Source organism: Cupressus sempervirens, chromosome 1 (genome assembly GCF_028749045.1).
Source record: "Cupressus sempervirens isolate cs-2001-9-10 chromosome 1, ASM2874904v1, whole genome shotgun sequence".
Taxonomy (NCBI): Eukaryota; Viridiplantae; Streptophyta; class Pinopsida; order Cupressales; family Cupressaceae; genus Cupressus; species Cupressus sempervirens.
In genome coordinates, this window is record NC_143118.1 from 514,349,765 (window position 1) to 514,371,609 (window position 21,845).

The 21,845-nt window shown below is 34.7% G+C and overlaps 1 protein-coding gene across 2 annotated transcripts in view; it reads right to left on the reverse strand.

Annotated features, from left to right (window-relative positions):
• Window positions 1-21,845, reverse strand: part of LOC149578491 (Radical SAM superfamily protein) — a 98,963-nt gene that overhangs the window by 56,361 nt on the left and 20,757 nt on the right. For both annotated transcript variants that reach the window (XM_089829422.1, XM_089829417.1), the window contains exon 5: window positions 6,112-6,216. In XM_089829422.1, coding sequence (XP_089685548.1) covers window positions 6,112-6,216 — 105 coding nt within the window. The remainder of the gene's footprint in view (window positions 1-6,111; window positions 6,217-21,845) is intronic.

Genomic DNA, 21,845 nt, shown 5'->3' on the forward strand with positions numbered 1-21,845 from the left:
CTAGTAAGGGTCCATATGCAACAAATCAGAAAATCATCTCCATATAAGCATTTTTCAAACAATGGGAATGAAACATTGGTTATAATTCCCCCCACAATGTAAAATTCCCACGTACTCCATTTTATAGGGTTTTTAGTCACTCTTTAGTCCCATGACTACACACATCAAATTCTTTCTTCCTTGAATGCAATCTCTTATACTTCTTGGTTTGTCATTGATATATTATATTCTACACAAAGGACTTGTAATTGATATATTATTTACATCACCCATATTAGCGTTTGGGCATGAACAGTGACTTTGCAACTCACAAAATCTATATCATTTCGTTACGATATATGCAAAGTATAAGCTCGCTCAATGTGTTCGTTCACCAACTTCACTCCTCTGTTTCCAACATATGAAGTAATACAATCTCTCTCTCTCAAAACATCTTATCTACATTAGCTAAGAGGGTGTTTGATTGTTCTTCATGCTTAATCAATGTTATAATGAAACTTCTAATAATGTTCATCTAAATATTCCTAATATTATGTTTATGTTGCACTCCCATACAAAAGGTTGGATTCCAGGCTAGTTGTAAGTCACATCCCCTGATGCTCAATTTTGTCACGTCATCATGTTCTGATTCATCACTACTATCATATGCAATGTTGATTTTTCTTTTTTCCTTTTTCTTTTTTTCTTTTTTTTTAATATTTTTCACTCTCAATTGTCACTACAGCTCTACATTTAATCATTTCAGCATCCTTTGGAAAATAATCTTGCATTCATACTTTGATGGGTTTCTTCCTCTAGCTCGAAGCTTCCATATCCAAATCAATGCGCCAATTTTACTTCTTTCAAGATTTTAATCTTCTTATCATAAAGAATACTCCACATTCGATGTGTCATTTGTTGTGGGGATTTATTAACCGATCACCTTTTTTTTCAATATACTTCCCTTTTGTGTTTCATATTTGGGGGTATCTATTTTTACTATGATCTTTGACTTATATATTTTTAGTTTCTACATTCTCTTCACATTTCCTTATCAGCTTCGTTTTATATACATCATGTCCATTTTGTATGGTGGTATCATTTCTACCTTTCTCACCCTTAGCATTTACATTCACAACAGCCTTCACATAAATTTCGAATTATAAATTCTTCCCTAACAATCATCTCAACAAAATTGTATCTCTTGATGAAGTAATTTGCTACAGATTTGGGTTCAACACCATCGAATTTGATAAACAATTTGTGGTACGTCCGCCTTTTCCCAAGTGGCATGTAAACTAGTCAAAAGGGGGTCTTTTAATAATTTTCTAACATTTGTACATGACAGATGAACCCATCTGTCTTATATTAAATTTCAAACCTTGCTTGTTATTCTACTGACATCATCAGTTGGACAAGCTTTTTCTTTTAATGATAATCCTTCTATCCTATTCAATAGTTAAGTCGCAAATTGGATTCAACTCTCATGATTTGGGTTGCTTCTTTGTATCTTACATGGCTCTTTCATGTGTGGCCAATTTCATTGCCTTTGGAGGTTTCATTCTTGTCATTTAGCACTGTTGCTCTATAAGTTTTCCCTTTTCATTCAATCCATAAATGATTCGCATCACTGCTATCACTCTGCAAGGCCAACTATATCTTTATACTCTGACATTTTTATGCTGATTTTTTATGTCGCTTTAGTCACTACTATCGAAAAACATCTTCAATATCATTTACTTAGATATCATCTATTGTATGATTGTGACATTTGATTGACCTTTATCGCAGCATCCATAAGACATCTAATCACAATACTTAAATATTGAATATACCATTTTGTATATAGTCATTTATCGAGATGCTTACCATTTAATAGTATTTCATGTTTGTTGTTTAAGAAGATAGAATTCCATATTGATTGGACGTTGTCTCTGTTGTATAATCGACATCTACTATGGATTACTTGCCTTGCACTTATCATCACTGCATACAGTATAGTTGTTCATTAATAATGACATTCTGGCCTTTTGTCTCTGAATTGCTTCAAATGTTTTGAAAGTCAGCCAGCATATCATTTGATTCTGTATTAAATTATTGCTGACTTGCTGCAATATATTAATCTTCAATTTGATTCCCTTATTAATTCTTCAACTTCTTGATATTTATGGGTAAAACATTAATGTCTTTCATATGACAGAAATAGCACCCAGGCCTTGCGAATATTATAATCACTTAGTATTAAATCTGGTTTGCAATGTTCAAGCTAGATTTAAAGAAGAGTGATTACATATTATTTCAACACTAAATAAATTTCCTCTGCCTATAATTTGAAAAAGAAGTCTTTATGCCATCAATAAGGTAATCACACCATTCATAGCCATCCACTTTTCTACATACTATGCTCATCACAACATTAGTATTAAGGTAGGATCAATCAGTTGGATTTTTTTTTACCTTTTTCATTTGCAGCTTGGCTCTGATACCATGTTGAACAACATGGATCATTTTCTGCAAATGTACTAACATTGCCATTGTAATTGATATATTCCAAAGGCAGATTTGAATCTCATACAGATATGAAAGGAGACATGTCTCTATGGTTTAATCATCATTTAATTAATAATGTGTGTGTATGTGTGTGTGTGTGTATATATATAATACAATATTATATATTATTTAACATGGATAAGTATATATAGGAAATTGATGATTTACCAATAACAATAATGTATCTTAGATCGAATCAATTCAACTGAAGCTACAACCTTAACAGGGGAGGAATAATAAACAATTTTTCATTCCCACTTGAACCATCTTTAAAGGGGAGATGATCCATCCATGTACAGATATATATTTTTAATCTTTGAGTATTACTTTTATCTACTCATTGTATTCTCTCTATTAATTGTATTTTCATACGTACTATAGAGTTATTTTCCTTGATCTTTTCCTTTATGCATAAGGATGTTCTTACAAAAAAAGAAAGTTGGTACTTCATACATGCTACCAAATATTGTGCAAACTCAATCTTATGACAGCTGCTCCAAAGAAGCTTTGATCTAGAATTCATTAGTCATCCGATGATCGCGCTGGATAAAGTGAGGCTCTTGAAGCGAATATCCTTGATGATTAAGATTACGAGTATCCTTCTATATCAAGAGGGAGTCTAACACTTTATCAAAGGAAACTTTGTACGAGGAGGTCAAAAGGTTGATATCAGATTTAGAGGGAGTCTGACATTCCATCAGAAGAAAACTTGGATGGAAACAATCAACAAATTGAGAGGGAGAAGTTTGAGATGAAATTCCTTGTAATGCATTTTGCATTGATGAGCAAAATGCCGATATATTTACCAAACATCTTTCAAAACTAAAAGTGGAGCACTTTAGAGGTAAAGTTGGTATGATTAAAATGTAAATGCAATTGTAATTCCTGAAATTGAGTCTTAGTTATGTTTAGATTTAATATTCATTTATATTATTTAAATGTTATGAGAGTTACTATTTTGCATATGTGGATAATGTCATGAAAGGTGACAATCTTTCATTGATGTAATTGTAAGGTGGTGACTTCAACAATGGCTTAACCTATTATCATGGACTATATTAAGTTGTCGTGTCCAAGATCATGATCACGAATGTGTCATGATGGACTACATTAAGTTGTTGCCTCAGACTACATTATTATCTGATTGACTACATTCAGTTGTTGTCCTAGAATGAGTCGGAGATCAAATAACACATCTCCTTCTAGGATATAACATATTCTTTTGATAGGCATCATGGACTTGATGCTAATGCACATACCACGAGAATATTGGTATAGTGTATGATTGATATTCCTTGTTGAATCACACTTTGGATGATATTGAAAGATTAACATCTATTTTGACGGATATATGTTAAATATGTCATTCCAAGGTTATCATATTGAGATGATATCTCTCTTTATACTTGAGAGCATAATGTGTTCTATACCAATCCTCCCTCGCTAAGAGGGAGTGTTAATGTTGTAGCTTTAGTCTAATTGAATCGACATAGAAATAGTCATTCTATGATTATTGGTTAATCACCAATTAGACAAACTCTCATATATCTACACACACACATATATAAATAAATGTTAATATTGTCTAATTGGTTAGAACTTATAAATTACCATAGAGATATGTCTCCTCTACTCATATTTATATTCATTCAAATCTGCACTTGGAACACAGAAATTATGAGAAGTGTTATTACATTTGAAGAGATCCTTTCCCTTAACATGTTATTAGAGCTAGGTTGCAAATGAATTGACATTTATACACAGAAAGTACTGAAACTCTCTACAGCCAGAATATTAATTACCATTGCATACAGAGGACAGAAGTAAGGAAATCATTTCCTCATAGGTGGTATCAAAGACCATCAGTATACAAATATAGAAAACACATATCAAAGACCATCAGAATCTCCTATCAGCTACTACACATAGCAGTTCAAATTAAAATAGAGGAATTATAACATATCACACATTGGAGCATCACCATTGTCACATATGTATGTATGTATGTATGTATATATAATTGTCACATACGAATTGTAACATATATATGTATGTATGTATGTTTATATGATTGTTAATATTGTCTAATTGGTTATAACTTATAAATTACCATAGAGACATATCTCTTCATGAGACATGTCTCCTCTACTCATATTTATATTCATTCAAATCTGCACTTGAACACACAGAAATTATGAGAAGTGCTATTACATTTGCAGAGATCCTTCCCTTAGCAACTAGAAGCAACCTTACTTGGTTCTCATACCACTAGGATTTACCCGACTTCACTTTAGTGACAAACTTAAATAAATTTCAGAAAATAGGAAGGTCAGTGTGTGATAAACCAACTCAAGCTCCAAGGAATGAGATGATAAAATCAATATCAAACCCCTTAGACAAAGCCATTCCATATGGCCAAAGTGAACCTCCCATTGAGAATCCACCCATACAACCAGCACATGGCATTCATCACTCAATAACCCTTTTCGGATTTGAGTGCACTAATTTGAGGTCCGCCATCTTCTCCTAATCAACTTGCACTCAATTAGTTATATATAAACTTAGAAGCACCAAGCATTCTTACAACTCCTGATTTAGCCTCCTTAACACTTCCATAAAAACAATTGATATGAGAATACATTACAAAATAAAGAGAAGTAGTAACAAATCCAAATCAATCTCCCACGGAAGAATTTTAATAGTCCATGCTATTTAGTAATAAAATTATATAAGTTATTTAAGGTGCAATACTTTAATAATAATCAAAAAAACATACAAAACTATTAACAACATCTCTACTAGACCAAATTATTTGGAAAAGTCAATTACCAATTAAACATTCTCCTCAGTATATGAAGCTCTTTTTGCCAATACCAGTCCCAAATTCAAAAAGAACTTTCATTATGAAGTTTCTACCTATCCATCCACAACTCAGTATTGGTCATGATCAGATAATATAAGTTTTCAAATGAACCCACTTTTACACACCATATATTGGAGCACAATCAAACAAGTTTTGAAAATATAAATATGGCATATAAAACTCCTCTCACAGAAACTCATTGTACAATGCCTATAATTCACTTAATAGCTTTGATTTCCCTATTGATCTTCCAATTCCAGGATTTTCATACATATTCAGTTTTTAAATGACAAATCATTCTGCTATATTCATATTCATGCATGTATTTCTGTACAATTTTGTGTTTGTCTGTGCTTGGAGTGCTTCAAAAATTCTTATAAACAATGCCAAACAAGCACTTTGTACTTTTCTAAAGCATATTACAAATCATTGATTATAGAGTATGAGAAGTAAATCCATTTGAAGTCCACTACTAAATTTTAGTAACTAGTACCATCAATCTCCTAATATAGGGAAAAAAATCCCTAAAAGATTGCTTTTATTAGTTTTGGTGTATTCCACTTCTTGAAGTGGGTCATACTATTGTTGTGATTGCCAATACAATTTGTGCCAGCTATGAAATGCAAAGAAGCAATAAAAAACGATAAGACTTAACCATTTTTAAAAAGGCCTTTATACTGGCAACACTGCATCCATTGAAAAAGGTAAAAGATACCCACTGTTGAAATGGTAATATGCCTTGGTGCTATCTGGAAACATTGTCCTGTCATTGACCGAACAGCTTCTACAACAGCATTATAATTATTGAGAGGTTCTCCCATTCCCTGCACCATACATAAAATCATCTAAAATTGCTACTTTTGAAAGCAAGATATTACAATGCAGTCCATCAAAGAACCTATAGAGAATCACTTCATATGTCTTTTCAAGAAAGAGCGTCACCTAAATACTCTTCCTTACCAAAAGATTCTAAGGAGAAAATGTTTAAAATAGTAATAAATTAAGAACAATACCATTTGGAAAACTATGTCATGTCACCAAAATCTAACCGAGAATACAGATCTTGCTAAGTTCAATATGTATTAGCAGAATGTCAATTTCTTAACTCTGGTTTTTACATGGGCTTAGTTTCAAAGTTCATGATGCTTCATTAAGCTTTTACTCAGTTTTTCAACTACTCTGTGCATTTACTTCATCATTGCACAGGTTTGTGTGAGACATAATGTTAAGTCTCAGCTCTATGACCAGGTTCCATCAGAACACATCACATACATGGACCAATCCAAAAGCTCCGGCCAGGTCAATCCAAGGTTCTGTTTGGGCCCATGGGTTCATCCCTGGTACATCTTAGACATACTTGGTCCAAAGAAGGGAAAACACAAGCCTGACTCAGACAAACACAACCCCAACAAACATAGAAAAGTGCAAAGAATAAATGGAAAAAACAAAACAAATTACTACCTATCACACCCTACAAAGTGAATTATATGTATTATGTGACAAGCAACATGCAAAACAAAGTAAAATTATTTTACTACCTACCATTCCTCACCAAGTAAAAGCTCCTTTTCTACACATTGCTTTGGGCTGTGAGTTTTCTTTGTATTGAAACATCACACCCTTGATACTCCTACACCTCAAGTAGTGTTATATAAGTGACACTGAATTATAGGCCAAACTCAGCTGAGACGAATCCAGTAAAACATGACCAACGACCAAACCTAAACTGGCAACAATTTCCCACGAAATTCGAGAATTGTGAAGCATAAGTTTTTTTTATATATGAAAGTGCATATGAATGGAAAACATATCCTGAGTTCTATGAGAATGGGTAATAAAAACTAAGTACATGCATCTTGTTAATCATGCTTGTATTCACAAAACTCAATCAAGCAATCATTACTACAAGAAATATTGACCAAGTGTCCATGTCAAACAGTGGTTTTGTAATGTCCCCTTTTTGGGACATTAGAAAAATTTAAGGACACATTTATATGATATTAAAATTGACTACAAAAGCGTAGACTCACATTATAAAAGGTCAATTTAATATTCAATGTGGGCTAAAAATGACAAGGAGAGATAAGACGAAAAGCCTAGGAGAGGAGTCGAAAAGTCACAGTTGTGAGGATAAAAGGAGAAGAGACTCTTTCTTTTGGTAGGCTTGATTTATGATTCAAATTTCAGTTTTTCTTTTGCGAGAGTTATTCGGAAAGCTTCAGCTTTCAACCAGTGTGAGGACGTAGCCCCTCGTGTCGGCAGACAGTGGATGCAAACCCATTGTCCATGGAGACATCACTTCAACTATCTCGTGTGCGCTTACAGGTTCTTCTCTTAGTGTTCCAATCTGACTGTAAAACTATGTTTAAGATTGGATTTTGAATGTTGGTTATTGTATTGTTGTTGTATAATGCAATAACATGTTTTAAGGAAATGAGATTTTACTAGTTTTATACTATTGTTTTGTAATGCATTTTCATATGCTTGAATCCTAAATATTATTCTAAGAAAGAATGAGTTAATATCTTTTGGAGAATCTACTGGTTTCTAATGTTGTTCCGTAATACATCTGCTTATGTTAAGTTCTGAATGTATTTCTGAGAAAGAAATTGGGTCGATATCTATTTGGGATATTTCAGTGGTATCAGAGTTGTGCATCGTGCCAGCCTGTGAAACATATTCTCAGGGAATTTTAATGAGAGCGCCAAACTTGCCACCCTATTGGGTTTGTTTTGCATTTGTGAACAAATCAAAAATCGCATAGTTTCCAAAAGCATATTATTGTTGTTATTGCAAAGGTGGTGTTTTGGCAAGTTGTAGACGGCATTCAAATGAGTCAATTATAATAGCCAGTGAATTTTGTGGTTAATGGTGGTAGCATAGACACCCGATTGGATTCAGTTGACGACTAATCTACTATTCAACAGAGCAATTGTTAGCATTGAAAGATTAACATTGAAGGGTTAGCGTTTTATTGGGGTTGAAGACTACAAATACTTTATTCAGCTTTTATATCTTCTGTTGAGATACTAAGCCTCAATCCAATATTCTTCAAACGTATTATATTTGGGTGTCCAATATCATAGTCGTGGCTACAAGAATCCAATTAAGCCTTCAGCTAGAGAAAAACATAGAATAATATATGCTTTGTCAGAATATCGATTTATTGTTTGAAAATAATGTTCTAATCAAACGAACAGGATCTATGAGATAATTCCCAATGTCGTAACTTCTTGTGGAGACCTTTTATTAAGAAAATACTCCCTTGGATGTTATAAGATCTATCAGCGTCTAATCATTACATTTTTAGAGTAGAGTTTCTTTGTATGTTTGTTGTAAGCATCAAGAGGCAAGCAAAATGGTCACTTCATAGCCAAGATTAAGAGGTAATACATTGTGCAAAGTATAGTCTTCTGTTGGCACTGGTTCATGTCTTCGACGGATTCCTCCTAGTAACGAATAGGTAGCAAGGTTGACGTGAGAGTTGAGGGCAACAGGCCGGCACCCATACTTAATCCCACAGTGAACTTCCACACGAGAACTCCTACAGGACAGTGGTCAGTCGGGCACGAGATGGTAGTGAAATTAGAATGCAAGGACTATTGGTGATTGTGGGAGACTTCCAAGTGGACTCGCAGCATCCTTATATGTAGCCGCAAGGGTATCCGCTCCCCAAGTAGACGGCGTCCTCCATTGATTGGAAACCAGGTCATATAACTTAATGGGGCCTAATTTTAAACGAAGGAAACGATATCAGGAGATATGTGGCAAAGAAACATAAAATTTTGACTGCAATTTTCCATTTAAAATTTGTGTGCATACAAGTGCATAGTGGTTATCATGGATGAAATATTTTTCCTCATTATCGAGTCTACGGTTCCAAGCCTAGATTTGCTAAAGTCAATTCACACAGGGGCTAATAGATCCTACAGAGACGAGTTACGAGCCTTGAGAATTCACTATTGGTGGTGTTTGGTATTCCACCTAACCACCAACAATGCCTCCTCTCTAAGCGGCAATTATGGAATTTGTACTTATAAATAACTGTTGTTAAACTTCACGCCACCTGTTGTTATCCAAGTAGAGCAAGCGGAAGGTTGATTAGATAATTTGTTGATTCAAGTATGTACATTTTTATTTGAGATACCCACTAAACATTTTTAGCGGCTTTTTGTGCTTACCAAAATCCTCGGATCCACGGTCAGTAGGAATCAGCAATAGAGGGAGTAACGGAATGAAGGAGCATAGTACCCCAAAGTCCAACAGAGATTGTACATCAATAGGTTGCAGCAAAGATTAAGTAGTTTTCCAGAATTAGTATATAGAATGTATCCTCATACTTACAGATGCCCATATGAGTATCCTATTTGCAATGGGTAGTTTGGTATCGGTTCTAGAAGCCTCCTATCAAATATTCCAAACGACACCACTACCAATGCATCTGCAGAACCTTCATCTGATTTATTTTTAAAATGATCAAATCATCATTCACAGTCTTCACAAAACACGTCAAATCAAGTGTCAAATGCTTCAGTGAAAAGCAAAGGTGCAGATAGAACACTTAAGAAGCATGACTCTGATGTAGTGGCAACCTCTTCAATTATTTCTGCATGGCCTAAAACAAGAGCAGACAATAGGATTCCAACTGCCCATGGACCCACGTTGGAAGGCAATCTGAGGGTATGATGAGTTCAAAACTAAGTCCATTGCAAAGCAGCTTAGAATTTACAACCAAAGCATCTCTTGGTTTTTCTGACACCGAGACACTTATTGGAAATACAATTGGGGGAAGTATCTCTGATATTGATGATGGAACAAAGGTCTTGCAACAACAGGAGTTGGCATCCACTCAAATTAAGTCCAGTTCTATAAACAATGGAATCCGCTCTTCTAACTCAATGTCAAATCCAAGAGAAAGTGTTTTGCTACAGACAAATAATCAAAATGAGGATGATGCTCGGATGGATTCTATGTGAGCACCAAGTAGGATTGCAAAGTCATTAACCAAACATAAGCCAAATTGCAAAGTGCACATGGATCACCGGCAAGAGAAAATTTGTCAAATATTTCAATTTCATTGGCAGCCACAAACGTTACAGATGCATTTACTCACAAAGATGGCAGAAGTTTGCAGCAATATGATAATGATGATAAAATAGGGAAGGTGGGGAAAGAAGAGCATCAACTATCACAACTTCTTGAGCATTCAACGATAAAGGAATCAATTCCTTTTCAGGGTACAGTGTCAAATTATTCGAATATATTTCTCTTGCAAGATGTCTCTATGAGTAATTACAAAAAGGATGAAAGGCAAGTCAATAGGCAACCCTTCATGGGTTATTGAAATCCTAAAGAAAGAGTTGAATATTCTGGACCGTGGGTGCCCCAATCAGCAAATATAAGAACAAAAATAGTCAACATTTATAAAGAGTATCAAAAACTTCCTACCCGAGTTCAAAATGACTTAAAAATTCAATGATTATATGGATTTTCACCTAGAGCAGCAAAATAAGACCGATATGGCAAAAAGGAAGTATTTGGAATTGGTTCAGGATCTCCTTGCAAAAGAGCAGTGCAAAAATGCGTATGGTGAATTTCCAACAGACCAAAGTCATCTAATAAAGAGTCTTGAAAAAGAAGAGCATTCAACTACTAGTGATCTGCAGACTTCCCATAATCACATAGAAGATGTTACATAGGGTGCAAGTTTCTACGTTGGTGAATTGGAGGTTAGCCGTGACGAACAGGTTGATGGGGTCGGTTGCACACAAAGTAATATCAGGTTGGAGTCGTATGACTAGCCTCTATATACAAATGATAACATGGCAACACTTTGGCCCTTGCATACAAATCAAGAGAACGAGGAAAAGAAGGCCTATGAGGTTGAGAGGTGTGATGAACCATATATCTCTTATGCCCATTGCATTAATTCAAAGGAACAATCCAAGATGGCACTGCAAGACGATGTACCGCTTCAATATGACAATAATGAAATGCATATCTTAAAGAACCAGCTGAAGATTAGTGAAGACATGGTTGTGGCGTCTTTGGTACGTTATGACAGCACTGACAAGATGATTGAGGATCTCTGCAAGAAGGCCCAAAAGGGAGTGGAAGGAGATTCACTTGTTGTTGATTTGTAGGTGATCAAAACAACTCTTGAAACTATGAAATCAGATTATTTATGTTTGTTGTCGAACAAGAATTATATTCTTAAGGTTGTTGAAATACATATCGATCAATTGAATAAAGGAAGGAACGAGATTATGGAGCTCAATAGAGAGCTTAAGTATACTCATGAGGCATTAGATGATGATCGGATTTCTCTTTAGGAAGCGGAAAATCAGATTAGGATCATGAACCACTCTCGAGAACATAAGGGTAAAGAGAGGTAGGAGTTTTTCCAAGAAGTAATTGATGAACTTGATAGCATTCAGCAGACGTATGACTTGGATAGCTGCCCCAACGGATCAAGTAAGAAAACTTCAGATCACATTCAACTTGTAGACAACCCTATGTTTGAAGTAGATGCTGATTGGACTTCTGATAATCCCCTTTTTGTGATAAATAAGAGAAATCCTTTTAATTGCCATGAAGAGGATGATTTTGCTTTCAGAATATTGGATCCTAGTACAGCTCCTAGCAGTGAATCTTGGTCACAGGATTGGAGTGGTGAATTGACTACTGTTGTTTGTCATTGGATCAGTCCAAACATGGTTCCCGATTTCAATCCATATAGGAGTTGGATGGATTTCCTTCATCCTTTGAATAGATCTTGGTGGAGCATTGATGAGAGTTATGTTTCAAACATAGTGAATGGCTTTACAGCTTCATACTTACTCAATAGCACTTGTGTGCTTCGGAGTTCTCAAGATTTATGACGATGGTCTGGATTTTGATGTGCCCGTAATGTTAGTTTTAGCTTTTGAGCAACTCATTTCTTGCATCATCTATTTAGGTCAGGTCATCACCATCTATTGGGTTATGCATAGCTCATTGCTACATTTCTACCTCATCATATCAGCTGGTTATGACAACGAGGTTTGGGATCCAGGTGTTGACCGTATGTATCTATGGCTTGTTGAGGACTTTGTTGTAGTTCTACTCAGTTTGAGGCTGGATGCGATGATGATCAGAGTTGTATTGTTTACAGGTGCAGCATTATTTCATAGATTTATATGGGATCCAAGGATCCGGTGGACGGATGGATGGCAGAGTGACAACTTGCTCCGCACTATGGCCGGATTTGTTTTCAGATTGGGCTGTAGAGCTACCTGCAGATTCATATGGAATCCTGGTACTAATTGCTTGAGGACAAGTAGTTTCAAGGAGGGGAGATTTGTAATGTCCCCTTTTTGGGACATTAGAGAAAATAAAGGACACATTTATATGATATAAAAATTGATTATGAAAGTGTGGACTCATATTATAAAAAGTCAATTTAATATTCAATGTGGGCTAAAGATTACAAGGAGAGATAAGATGAAAAAGCCAAGAGAGGAGTCAAAGAGTCACAGCTGTGAGGATAAAAGAAGAAGAGACTCTTTCATTTAGTAGGCTTAATTTATGATTTAGATTTCAGTTTTTCTCTTGCGAGAGTTATTCGGAAAGCTTCAACTTTCAGCCGATGTGAGGACATAACCCCTTGTGCTGGCAAACAGTGGACGCAAACCCATTGTCTATGTGCGCTTACAAGTTCTTCCCTTAGTGTTCCAATCTAACTGTAAAACTGTGTTTAAGATTGCATTTTGAATATTGGTTATTGTATTGCTGTTGTATAATGCAATAACATGTTTTAAGGAATTTTATGAGAGTTTGCTGGTTTTATACTGTTTTTTTGTAATGCATTTTCATATGCTTGAATCCTGAATATTATTTTGAGAAAGAACGAGTTAATATCTTTTGGAGAATCTACTGGTTTCTATTGTTGTTTCGTAATACATCTGCCTATGTTAAGTTCTGAATGTATTTCTGATAAAGAAATTGGGTCAATATCCATTTGATATATTTCAGGTTTCGAGTCTTCTTAGTACATCATGTTGTGTGTTCTCTTCTTTTAGTGTTCAAGGTGTTCCATTCATGATGGCTAACCATTGCATGAAAATTTGCACATTGACTGTCCTTGGACGAAAACAGAGGCATGGACCAGAGATGTTTCATGGAATAAAAATTTGAGACCTGAGGACCCTCAGGAATATGCAGTGTCATTTTCAATTAGCTACAACGAGTAACTAGCTATTATAGCCTATGTATCATGTTCGGTTCAATCTTGATCAATTTGTAGTGACAGTGCACAATGACAATGTTCTGTTTAGCAAATTTAAGAGAGAATTCCAGAACCATGTAGATGGTATTTTGTTATCATGTCATGGTATTACATGTGATGTCAACTTAGTGTGATATGCTTCCTTCAAATCTCATCTAACCACAAACATGGGCACATGGAAGAGGCCTTCGCTGCAACTATTCATTAGCAAAACCAGATGATACAGAGGACTTCTAGTAAATCTCAAGAACAAAAATCAAATAAGGAAAGCCTTTGCAACCTAGAAAGTCATCCTCAAAATAATTTATTTATAACTATGTGAAGAAGAGAAAGAAATAAAAACAAAGGAGACGTCTAGAAAAGCTACAGATTACGTTATATAACACAGAGTAGAAGAAGCAAAAACAACACACACAAATTGAATCCAAGAAATTGCTTTTGAAATGACCAAAAGAATTTAAGAGGAAAATGAAGAAACCCAAACAAAATAAGATGAAGAATGTGATAAAGACTAACTCAAAGTGAGAAGAAAATTGTGAATGCAGTCGCCACTCCAATCTTTCCTTTAAATAAACCTGTAGAATCTCTGTTGGTACATTCTGCACAATTCTGGGTTACAAATACAGAACCCAAAACAAACCGAAAGTGTAATGTCCCCTTAATTTCGGCAATAGAAATTAATTAAATAATTGATTTAAGTTACTAAATTTATTATTTTAATGACAAATTGAATTTATTTATTTAATAAAGTGACTTTAATGGTGAGTTCAATGAAAAATTAATAGTCATTTTATTATTATTTCCCTAAGTTCAAATTAAATTAAAGAGGGGGAAATAAAGAGATAAAGAAAAGGAAAATCAAGAGACAAGTGTTAAGGAATTGGATCTGTGGTAGAGTTTAGACTTATTTCTTAATCAGAGATTCACTATACTGAGTTCTAATAAATTCCTCACAGTAAACTTTATCAGATATGTGGTTATTATTTGTATGTATCTAAATGTTATTCTGCAGATTGTGTCCTTCAATTTCTAATGCCAATGCTTTAATACTTGTTGCAGATGTAAAAGGAGAAGATCACAGGTAATAGCATGTGTTTTCCTTGATGTTTTTCCAGCAATCAATTTGCCAATACATACATAAGTGGGAGGGGTCATGTCCCATGTAGAGACATGACCCTACGGTGCCTTTAGGCCCTGTAGGGTCATGTCCCTGCGTGGGACTGCCCTTAACAGCCATTGACAACACTTAAAAAATCCCGATTATAATCGGTGATGGCAATTACAATATACATACTGATCGACCACTATTCAATACTGATTATGATCTCAGTCTGATCTGCGGTCTCAGTCAAGAACTGTCAGGTGATCACAGTCAGTGATCTGTGATTAACATAGTTCATTCTACAACCATAAACTTGGTCGCTGGCATCATAACAGATATAATGATGAGATGATTCAGATCGAACCATAATTAATCATTTTGAAGCATTAAAGATATATATGCAGATGTGCGTGTGTGTGTGTGTGTGTATAAAAGAATAATATATATATATACACACACATGACTCTCTGATCAGTTATCAGGTGCATTAATGTTTGACTGATGCTATAAATTCAACAGAAAACAGAGAAAAACAAAGAGTTGCTGTAATGGGTTCTAAAAGAGGTTTTTTCATATCATACTTGTTAGGTTATTTTTTCCTTGGAGAAGTTTGAGAGTGTCTAGCTTTCATTTCTGAAACCTGAGGATGGAAACCCTTGGGATATTTTGTTGGATTGGACAGAAACACAGTTCATCATTAGAGTCCATTCATTTCAGGATTCACCAGTGTCCTTCATTTTCAGACTATTAACTGTTAAGAAATTTTACTTTACGTATTTCACATTGGGCAGACAAATTCATTCAATTTGTTAAGCTCTATATGAGATCAAATTACAAGCCAATAATAAAAATGTCAGTGTTTAATTCAGAGCTTTCCTCTATGTTGACTCTGTGCACCTTTGTATTATTGATGAATAATATTTGAAATGAGAGAGAGTTCAAATTTAATGTACGCTTACCGTGGTGGATTGTTCTTTTAGGTTGTTAAAAGATTGAAATGAAATACATTGATGCTGGGTGAGCATTTTTTATAGGTGGCTACACATTCTCAAGGGTATGTGTGCATGTGCACGTGCGTGTGTGGGTGCGTGCGTGCATGCGTGGGTGTGTGCACGCATGTGCGTGCATTTGTGCGGGTGTGTTCATGTGTGTGTGCGTGCATGTGTGTGCATGCATGTGTGTGCGTGCGTGTGTGTGAGACAACTATATCATTCATTTGCCAACTCTCCGCTATCATGTTCCCCGGGAGGACAATATTTAAATTCAGAAGCTTGGGAAGGCACATAACTATCTGAGAAAATATGTGAACCTGTGATGCATTGAGAGTGGTTAATTGGCATCAATTCTTGTTTGTGTCTCCATTCTATTCTTGATGTGAACATGAAATAGCTCATTCAGGGTGATATCAGAATCTTTTAGAGCTGCATATTCCAGCTGTTGCAACTTCTCCCTGTCAATTTTTTTGTTGTCTTTGCTCTTTCCTACAGAGTAAAAAAAATGTTTGGATAAGGATTATTTAATTCTGCATAGTTGTTCTTGGGTTCGAGACTTACTGTGGCCAAGGTGGTATTAAACAGGGCAAGTGCGTGACTGGAGCTACCATGTGATTCCTGAAGCTATGGGTGTCACAAGAAATAGAGCAACATTATCCTCCTTGGCTTAAGTTTAGCAGCTATGGATGGACTACTGGCAGCCTTGATTTATGTTTAAAGGTATAAATATATATATATCTGATGATGATAAAAACTTCCAGCATTTCATGTACTGTTGGATGCACTGACTGGTTCCATTCAAGGTTGGAATAAATGTTTCATCTCTGTACATAATCAATTGGGAAGGACAGAATCATGGATTGCTACAGTTTAAGCTAGACCGAATCGTGGTTGCTCACAGAGTCTCCCTTGATAGGCAGAAATATTGGGTTAAGAGTGTGGACGATGCTCGAGGCTATAGGTCAAGTTCTTAATCATTAAGCAGCTGATTCATGCTATTGGGAATTACTGAAGACTATTCCCAGTTTTATATGTAGTCTTTGTTAATGACTATTCCCAGTTTAAAAGGAGGTCTGAATATTAATGTTGAAGACTGAAATGACAGGTTGCTGTTCAATATTGTAAAATTGAGCTTATATTTGAGGTTAGGTTTGAACTTTGTTTTCAGATTTTTATTTAGAGTTTCATGCTCAGGTTTGTTAGAATTGTAGCTTTAGTCGGATTGATGCTCTCAGTAAATCATAGTGTGTGTGTGTGTGTATATATATATATATATATATATAATTCATATTTGTGTTTCATTATACATTCAATATTCTGTATGATTTAATTGATTTGCTATATCTGCCTGTAGGAGATCGCAAATTATATTGTGCTCATATATATCATGTCCGGTCGGGCCTTTGCATTATGAGATTACTGTCGATCCAAGGCAAAGTATGTTGGTTGTTTTATGTAGATCATGGCACTTATACTATTGTTAAACTAGTAGTTACCAGGGGGCATGACCACGTGGCATGACCCTACATGGCTCATGCCACATAAGGGCATGACTACGTACATAAGGGTCATGACCCTACATAGTCATGTCTTTCAATATGATATATATGCTTTGTGCTTGATGCAGAAAGGAGATCAATCACAAGAGTAATCTTCCTCTCTACATTACAAACTAGTATAGATATCTTACATAAATCTATCTAAAGAAATGCCGATAGATATCAATTAAAAAATACTTAACATTTAATTCATTACAGCCAAATATATTTATATTTCATTGTATGTATATTCTTTTTTTTGGACTGACTTTAGCTTTTTATTTTAATTTCTGAAAAAATTATCTCAAAACTTATAATTTTAGCAACTAATATCTTCTTCTTTTTTAATGTGGTATTTATTAAATTATTTTGAAAAGTATATTATGTTTATGATAAATATTGAAATTTTGATGTGCAAATGGTTGTCAAATTTAAGCTAAAAATATTTGTTAACATTAACACACTCACACCATCACACTCCACCCTTTTTGCCATTGTAGAAAGCCTATCGGCATTAATTACATTTATCATTAGCAGCGATCACTTCCTCCTACAAATTCAATGCAATTCTGGATACTCAGAATAGTATACATCAGTTGCAATATAGATACTTCAGTAAAAGATTATTACTGTCCTGCAGATCCAAAGAAGAATTCATCATTGTCTGAAAATAAATTTAAATTCGAATCAATTTGTACTCTATCTCTAATCTTATATTCTTTAATATGGTATCAGAGCCTAACTGATCTAATCTTATATTCTTTAATATGGTATCAGAGCCTAACTGATAGAGATCAAATAAAGACAGTGAAATTTCAATTAAAATTTCAGAATTACATTCATTCAAAAGTGCAACCATGGTGAATGCTGTCAGACTCGAGCACAGACTTGAAGGAGCATCAAATTTTGTATCATGGAGAATTCGAATTATGATAATACTTCAAAAACTTGAACTAGATTCATATGTAGAAGAAAATAAATCAAAACCTGATAATGATCTAGATAAAACAATATGGAAAAGACATAACAATAAGGCCATGAAAATTATTATTGATGTTGTTAAGGATCATATTTTCCAACTATATCAAAATCAACAATTGCTTATGATATGTCATGACCATTTAAAATACATATGAGATCAATAATACAAACAGATTGCTCGCCTTAAAACAACAACTTCTGCATATCAAGATGAATAAAGGAGATTCAATTTCATCTTATTTTATGAGAATTTTCGAATTGAAAGATCGACTTTCAACCATTGGAAATAAGATAGATGATCTAGAATTATCATTAATAGCCCTTAAAGGGTTACCAACTACATGGGAATCTTTTATTCAAGGTATCAGTGCACAGCCCACTCTACCAAAATTTCACTCAAGAAGAATCAACTTAAGAATGACTGCACTCAAGAAGAATCAAGACTAACTACGAGAGGGATTAGTTCAAATAAAGGGGGAGAAATTCAAGCCCTTAATGCAAACAGAAATGATAAAGGAAAGAAAAGAAATTTCAAGTAGAAAAGAGGGAAGAATAATCAAAATTACAAAAACAGAGATTTGTCTAAAATTCAATGCTACATGTGCAATAAGTTTGGAGACACTCACAAGTACTGCTCAGACAAGAAGAAAGCTCAAGCCTCTATAGCTGAAGTCGAGGAAGCTGACAATACACTAATCTTCTTAGCCTTATCAAGCGAACTAAACTGAAACAAGAATACTTGGATAATTGATAGCGGAGCATCTCAACACATAACTAGATTCAAAGATCAATTTGAAACTTTTGAAGGACACTCAATGGAAAAGGTCACAATAGGTGATACTTCCACCCATCCAATGAAAGGAATTGAGAGTTGCTCAATTAAATTAAAAACCAAAGTTACCTTGCAATTGAAAGATGTTCTATTTGTACCAGGCATCAAAAGAAACCTAGTCTCCATTTCTGGCCTATATGTTCTATTTGTACCAGGCATCAAAAGAAACCTAGTCTCCTTTTCTGGCCTAGCAAATCAAGGATATTGTGTCACCTTTCAGGAAGACAAAGTCAATCCTGGCCTAAAAATTCCAACAGTAAAAATGCAATCTCTATAGGATTTAGAGATAGAAGTTTATATAGACTCTGTAATGTTCAAAATCATACACTAAATCATGAAGTTTCAAAAACTAATGAAATTTGGCATAAAAGGTTAGGACACCTCCATTTTCGTGCCCTCCCTTTATAAAAAAAATTGTAATAGGATTATCTCATCTAAAATTTGAACATATTGGAACCTACAAAGGATGTGCCTTAGGAAAGAACTCCAAAGGATCTTTCTCACATAGTGAACATAAATCAAAAGTTGTACTAGTACTTATCCACACCGATTTGTGTGGCCAATGTCAATAACCTCTTTAGGGGGATTTTTGTTGATGACTACTCTATGAAAACTTGGATTTACTTACTAGAACTTAAAGAATCAAATGAAGTATTGTTGAAATTCAATGAATTTAAGGCTTAAGTGGAAAATCAAATTGGAAAGAATGTTAAGACTCTAAGATCAGATAATAACGGTGAATACATTTATGAAATAAGGAATTTTGCACTTCTGTTGGGATTAAGAGGGAATATACAGTACCTTATAATCCACAGTAGAATGGAGTGACAGAAAGGAAAAATAGAACTACCATTGAAGTCGCTAAAGCCATGATGCATGATCAAAATCTTCATATCTTATTCTCGGTTGAAGCCTCATATATGGCAGTATACATCCAGAATAGATGTCCTCATTCAACCTTAGAAAATATAATACCTGAAGTAGTCTTTACAAGAAACAAACCAGATTTAAGTCACTTGAGAATTTTTGGATGTTCTGTGTATATTCATGTCCCTAAAGAAAAAAGGCCCAAACTAGAGCCCTCTGGGAAGAAAGGCACATTTGTTGGTTATAGTGAATCCTCTAAAGGCTACAAAATTTATATTCCAAGATAAAGAACTATTGAAATCAGCAGAGATGTTAAATTTGTAAATGTTGCAATAAACTCTCTAAAAATATTGAAGAATCAAATGATGAATCAACTAAACAATTAGATGAAAATCCTACAATTGAGACTCAGAGGGAGAATTGTTCAGAAGATCATGAACCTTTATCATCTAATACTGGATATGCTGAAATCCCTAACAACAAGAAAAGGTCATTGTGGGCAAGGAAGATGATTTAAGAAAACAATGTAGCACCCAAAGAAATCTTTAGAGAAAGTAAGAAAACAAGAAGCCATTCATGCTATTTTGCTCTTATAGCTGAGCTCATAAAATCTTAACCATCAAACGTTGAAGAGGCCTTAACATATCAAGCTTGGAAAGATGTGATGATTGAGGAATGTCAATTTATATTAAAAAATGATGCATGGGAAGCTTGGAAAGATGTGATGATTGAGGAATGTAAATTTATATTAAAAAATGATGCATGGGATACTGTACCTAGACCTAAGGACAAATTAGTTGTCTCCTCAAAATGGTTATTCAAAATCAAACATGCACCAGCTGGTAGTATTGAAAAACACAAAGCCAGATTCATTGCCAAGGGTTTTTCTCAAAAGGTTGGAATTCACTATGAAGAGATATTTGCTCCCGTTACTCGATATACCTTTGTAGGAACCATTATTATCATTGCAGCATCCAAAGGATGGAAGATAAATCAAATGAATGTAAAGACAACTTTTCTAAAAGGTGTTATTAATGAAGAAGTATATCTAAAAGACTAGAACAACTTAAAGGCTTTGTCACTCATGACAAAAACTCCTATGTGTGTAAACTGAAGAAAGCTCTCTAGGGCCTTAAACAAGCCCCCAAGGCATGGTATGAAAGGTTAGGCAGTTATCTCACCAAACTAGGATATTCCAAAAATGAAGCAGTTCCTAATATATACTTCAAAGTATCAGAGGGTGACATGTTAATACTTGTTCTCTATGTTGATGACTTGTTGATAACAGGGAAAGATCATCTCATCATAAAATGCAAACAAGGCCTTGCGGCTAATTTGATATGAAAGATCTAGGTCTTCAACACTATTTTTTGGGTCTAGAAGTATGGCAAAAAGAGAACTACATTTTCCTAAAACAAGAAAATTATAAATTTGACATCTTGACCAAATTTGGGATGATGGACTGTAAACCATTATCCACACTAATTGAGACAATCTTTATAATCTTAAAAATGGTGCATACATGACCCTACAAATCCCACATACTACAAACCAGAGTAACGTGAATCGCCATGATTCAGGTAATTCACGCAATTTCGCTATCTAACTTAAGGCATGCGATTCATGGTGAGTTTGTGAATCGGCTCGCCGATTTTTGTGCCAAAAATCACCAAAATCGCAATTCATCCAAAAATCACAATTCATCTCCAGGAATCAACATGTGAAATCGGCCACGGCTAGCATAGAGGATCAACTAAAAAACATTAAAAAATAACTTTTTTAATCTATTCTTTTGCCTTTCATCTTCCTTATAACCCTAAAGGGCCTTCTAATTGTTTAGTATGAGAAGAAGAGAGGAAAAGTGAGAAAGAAGAA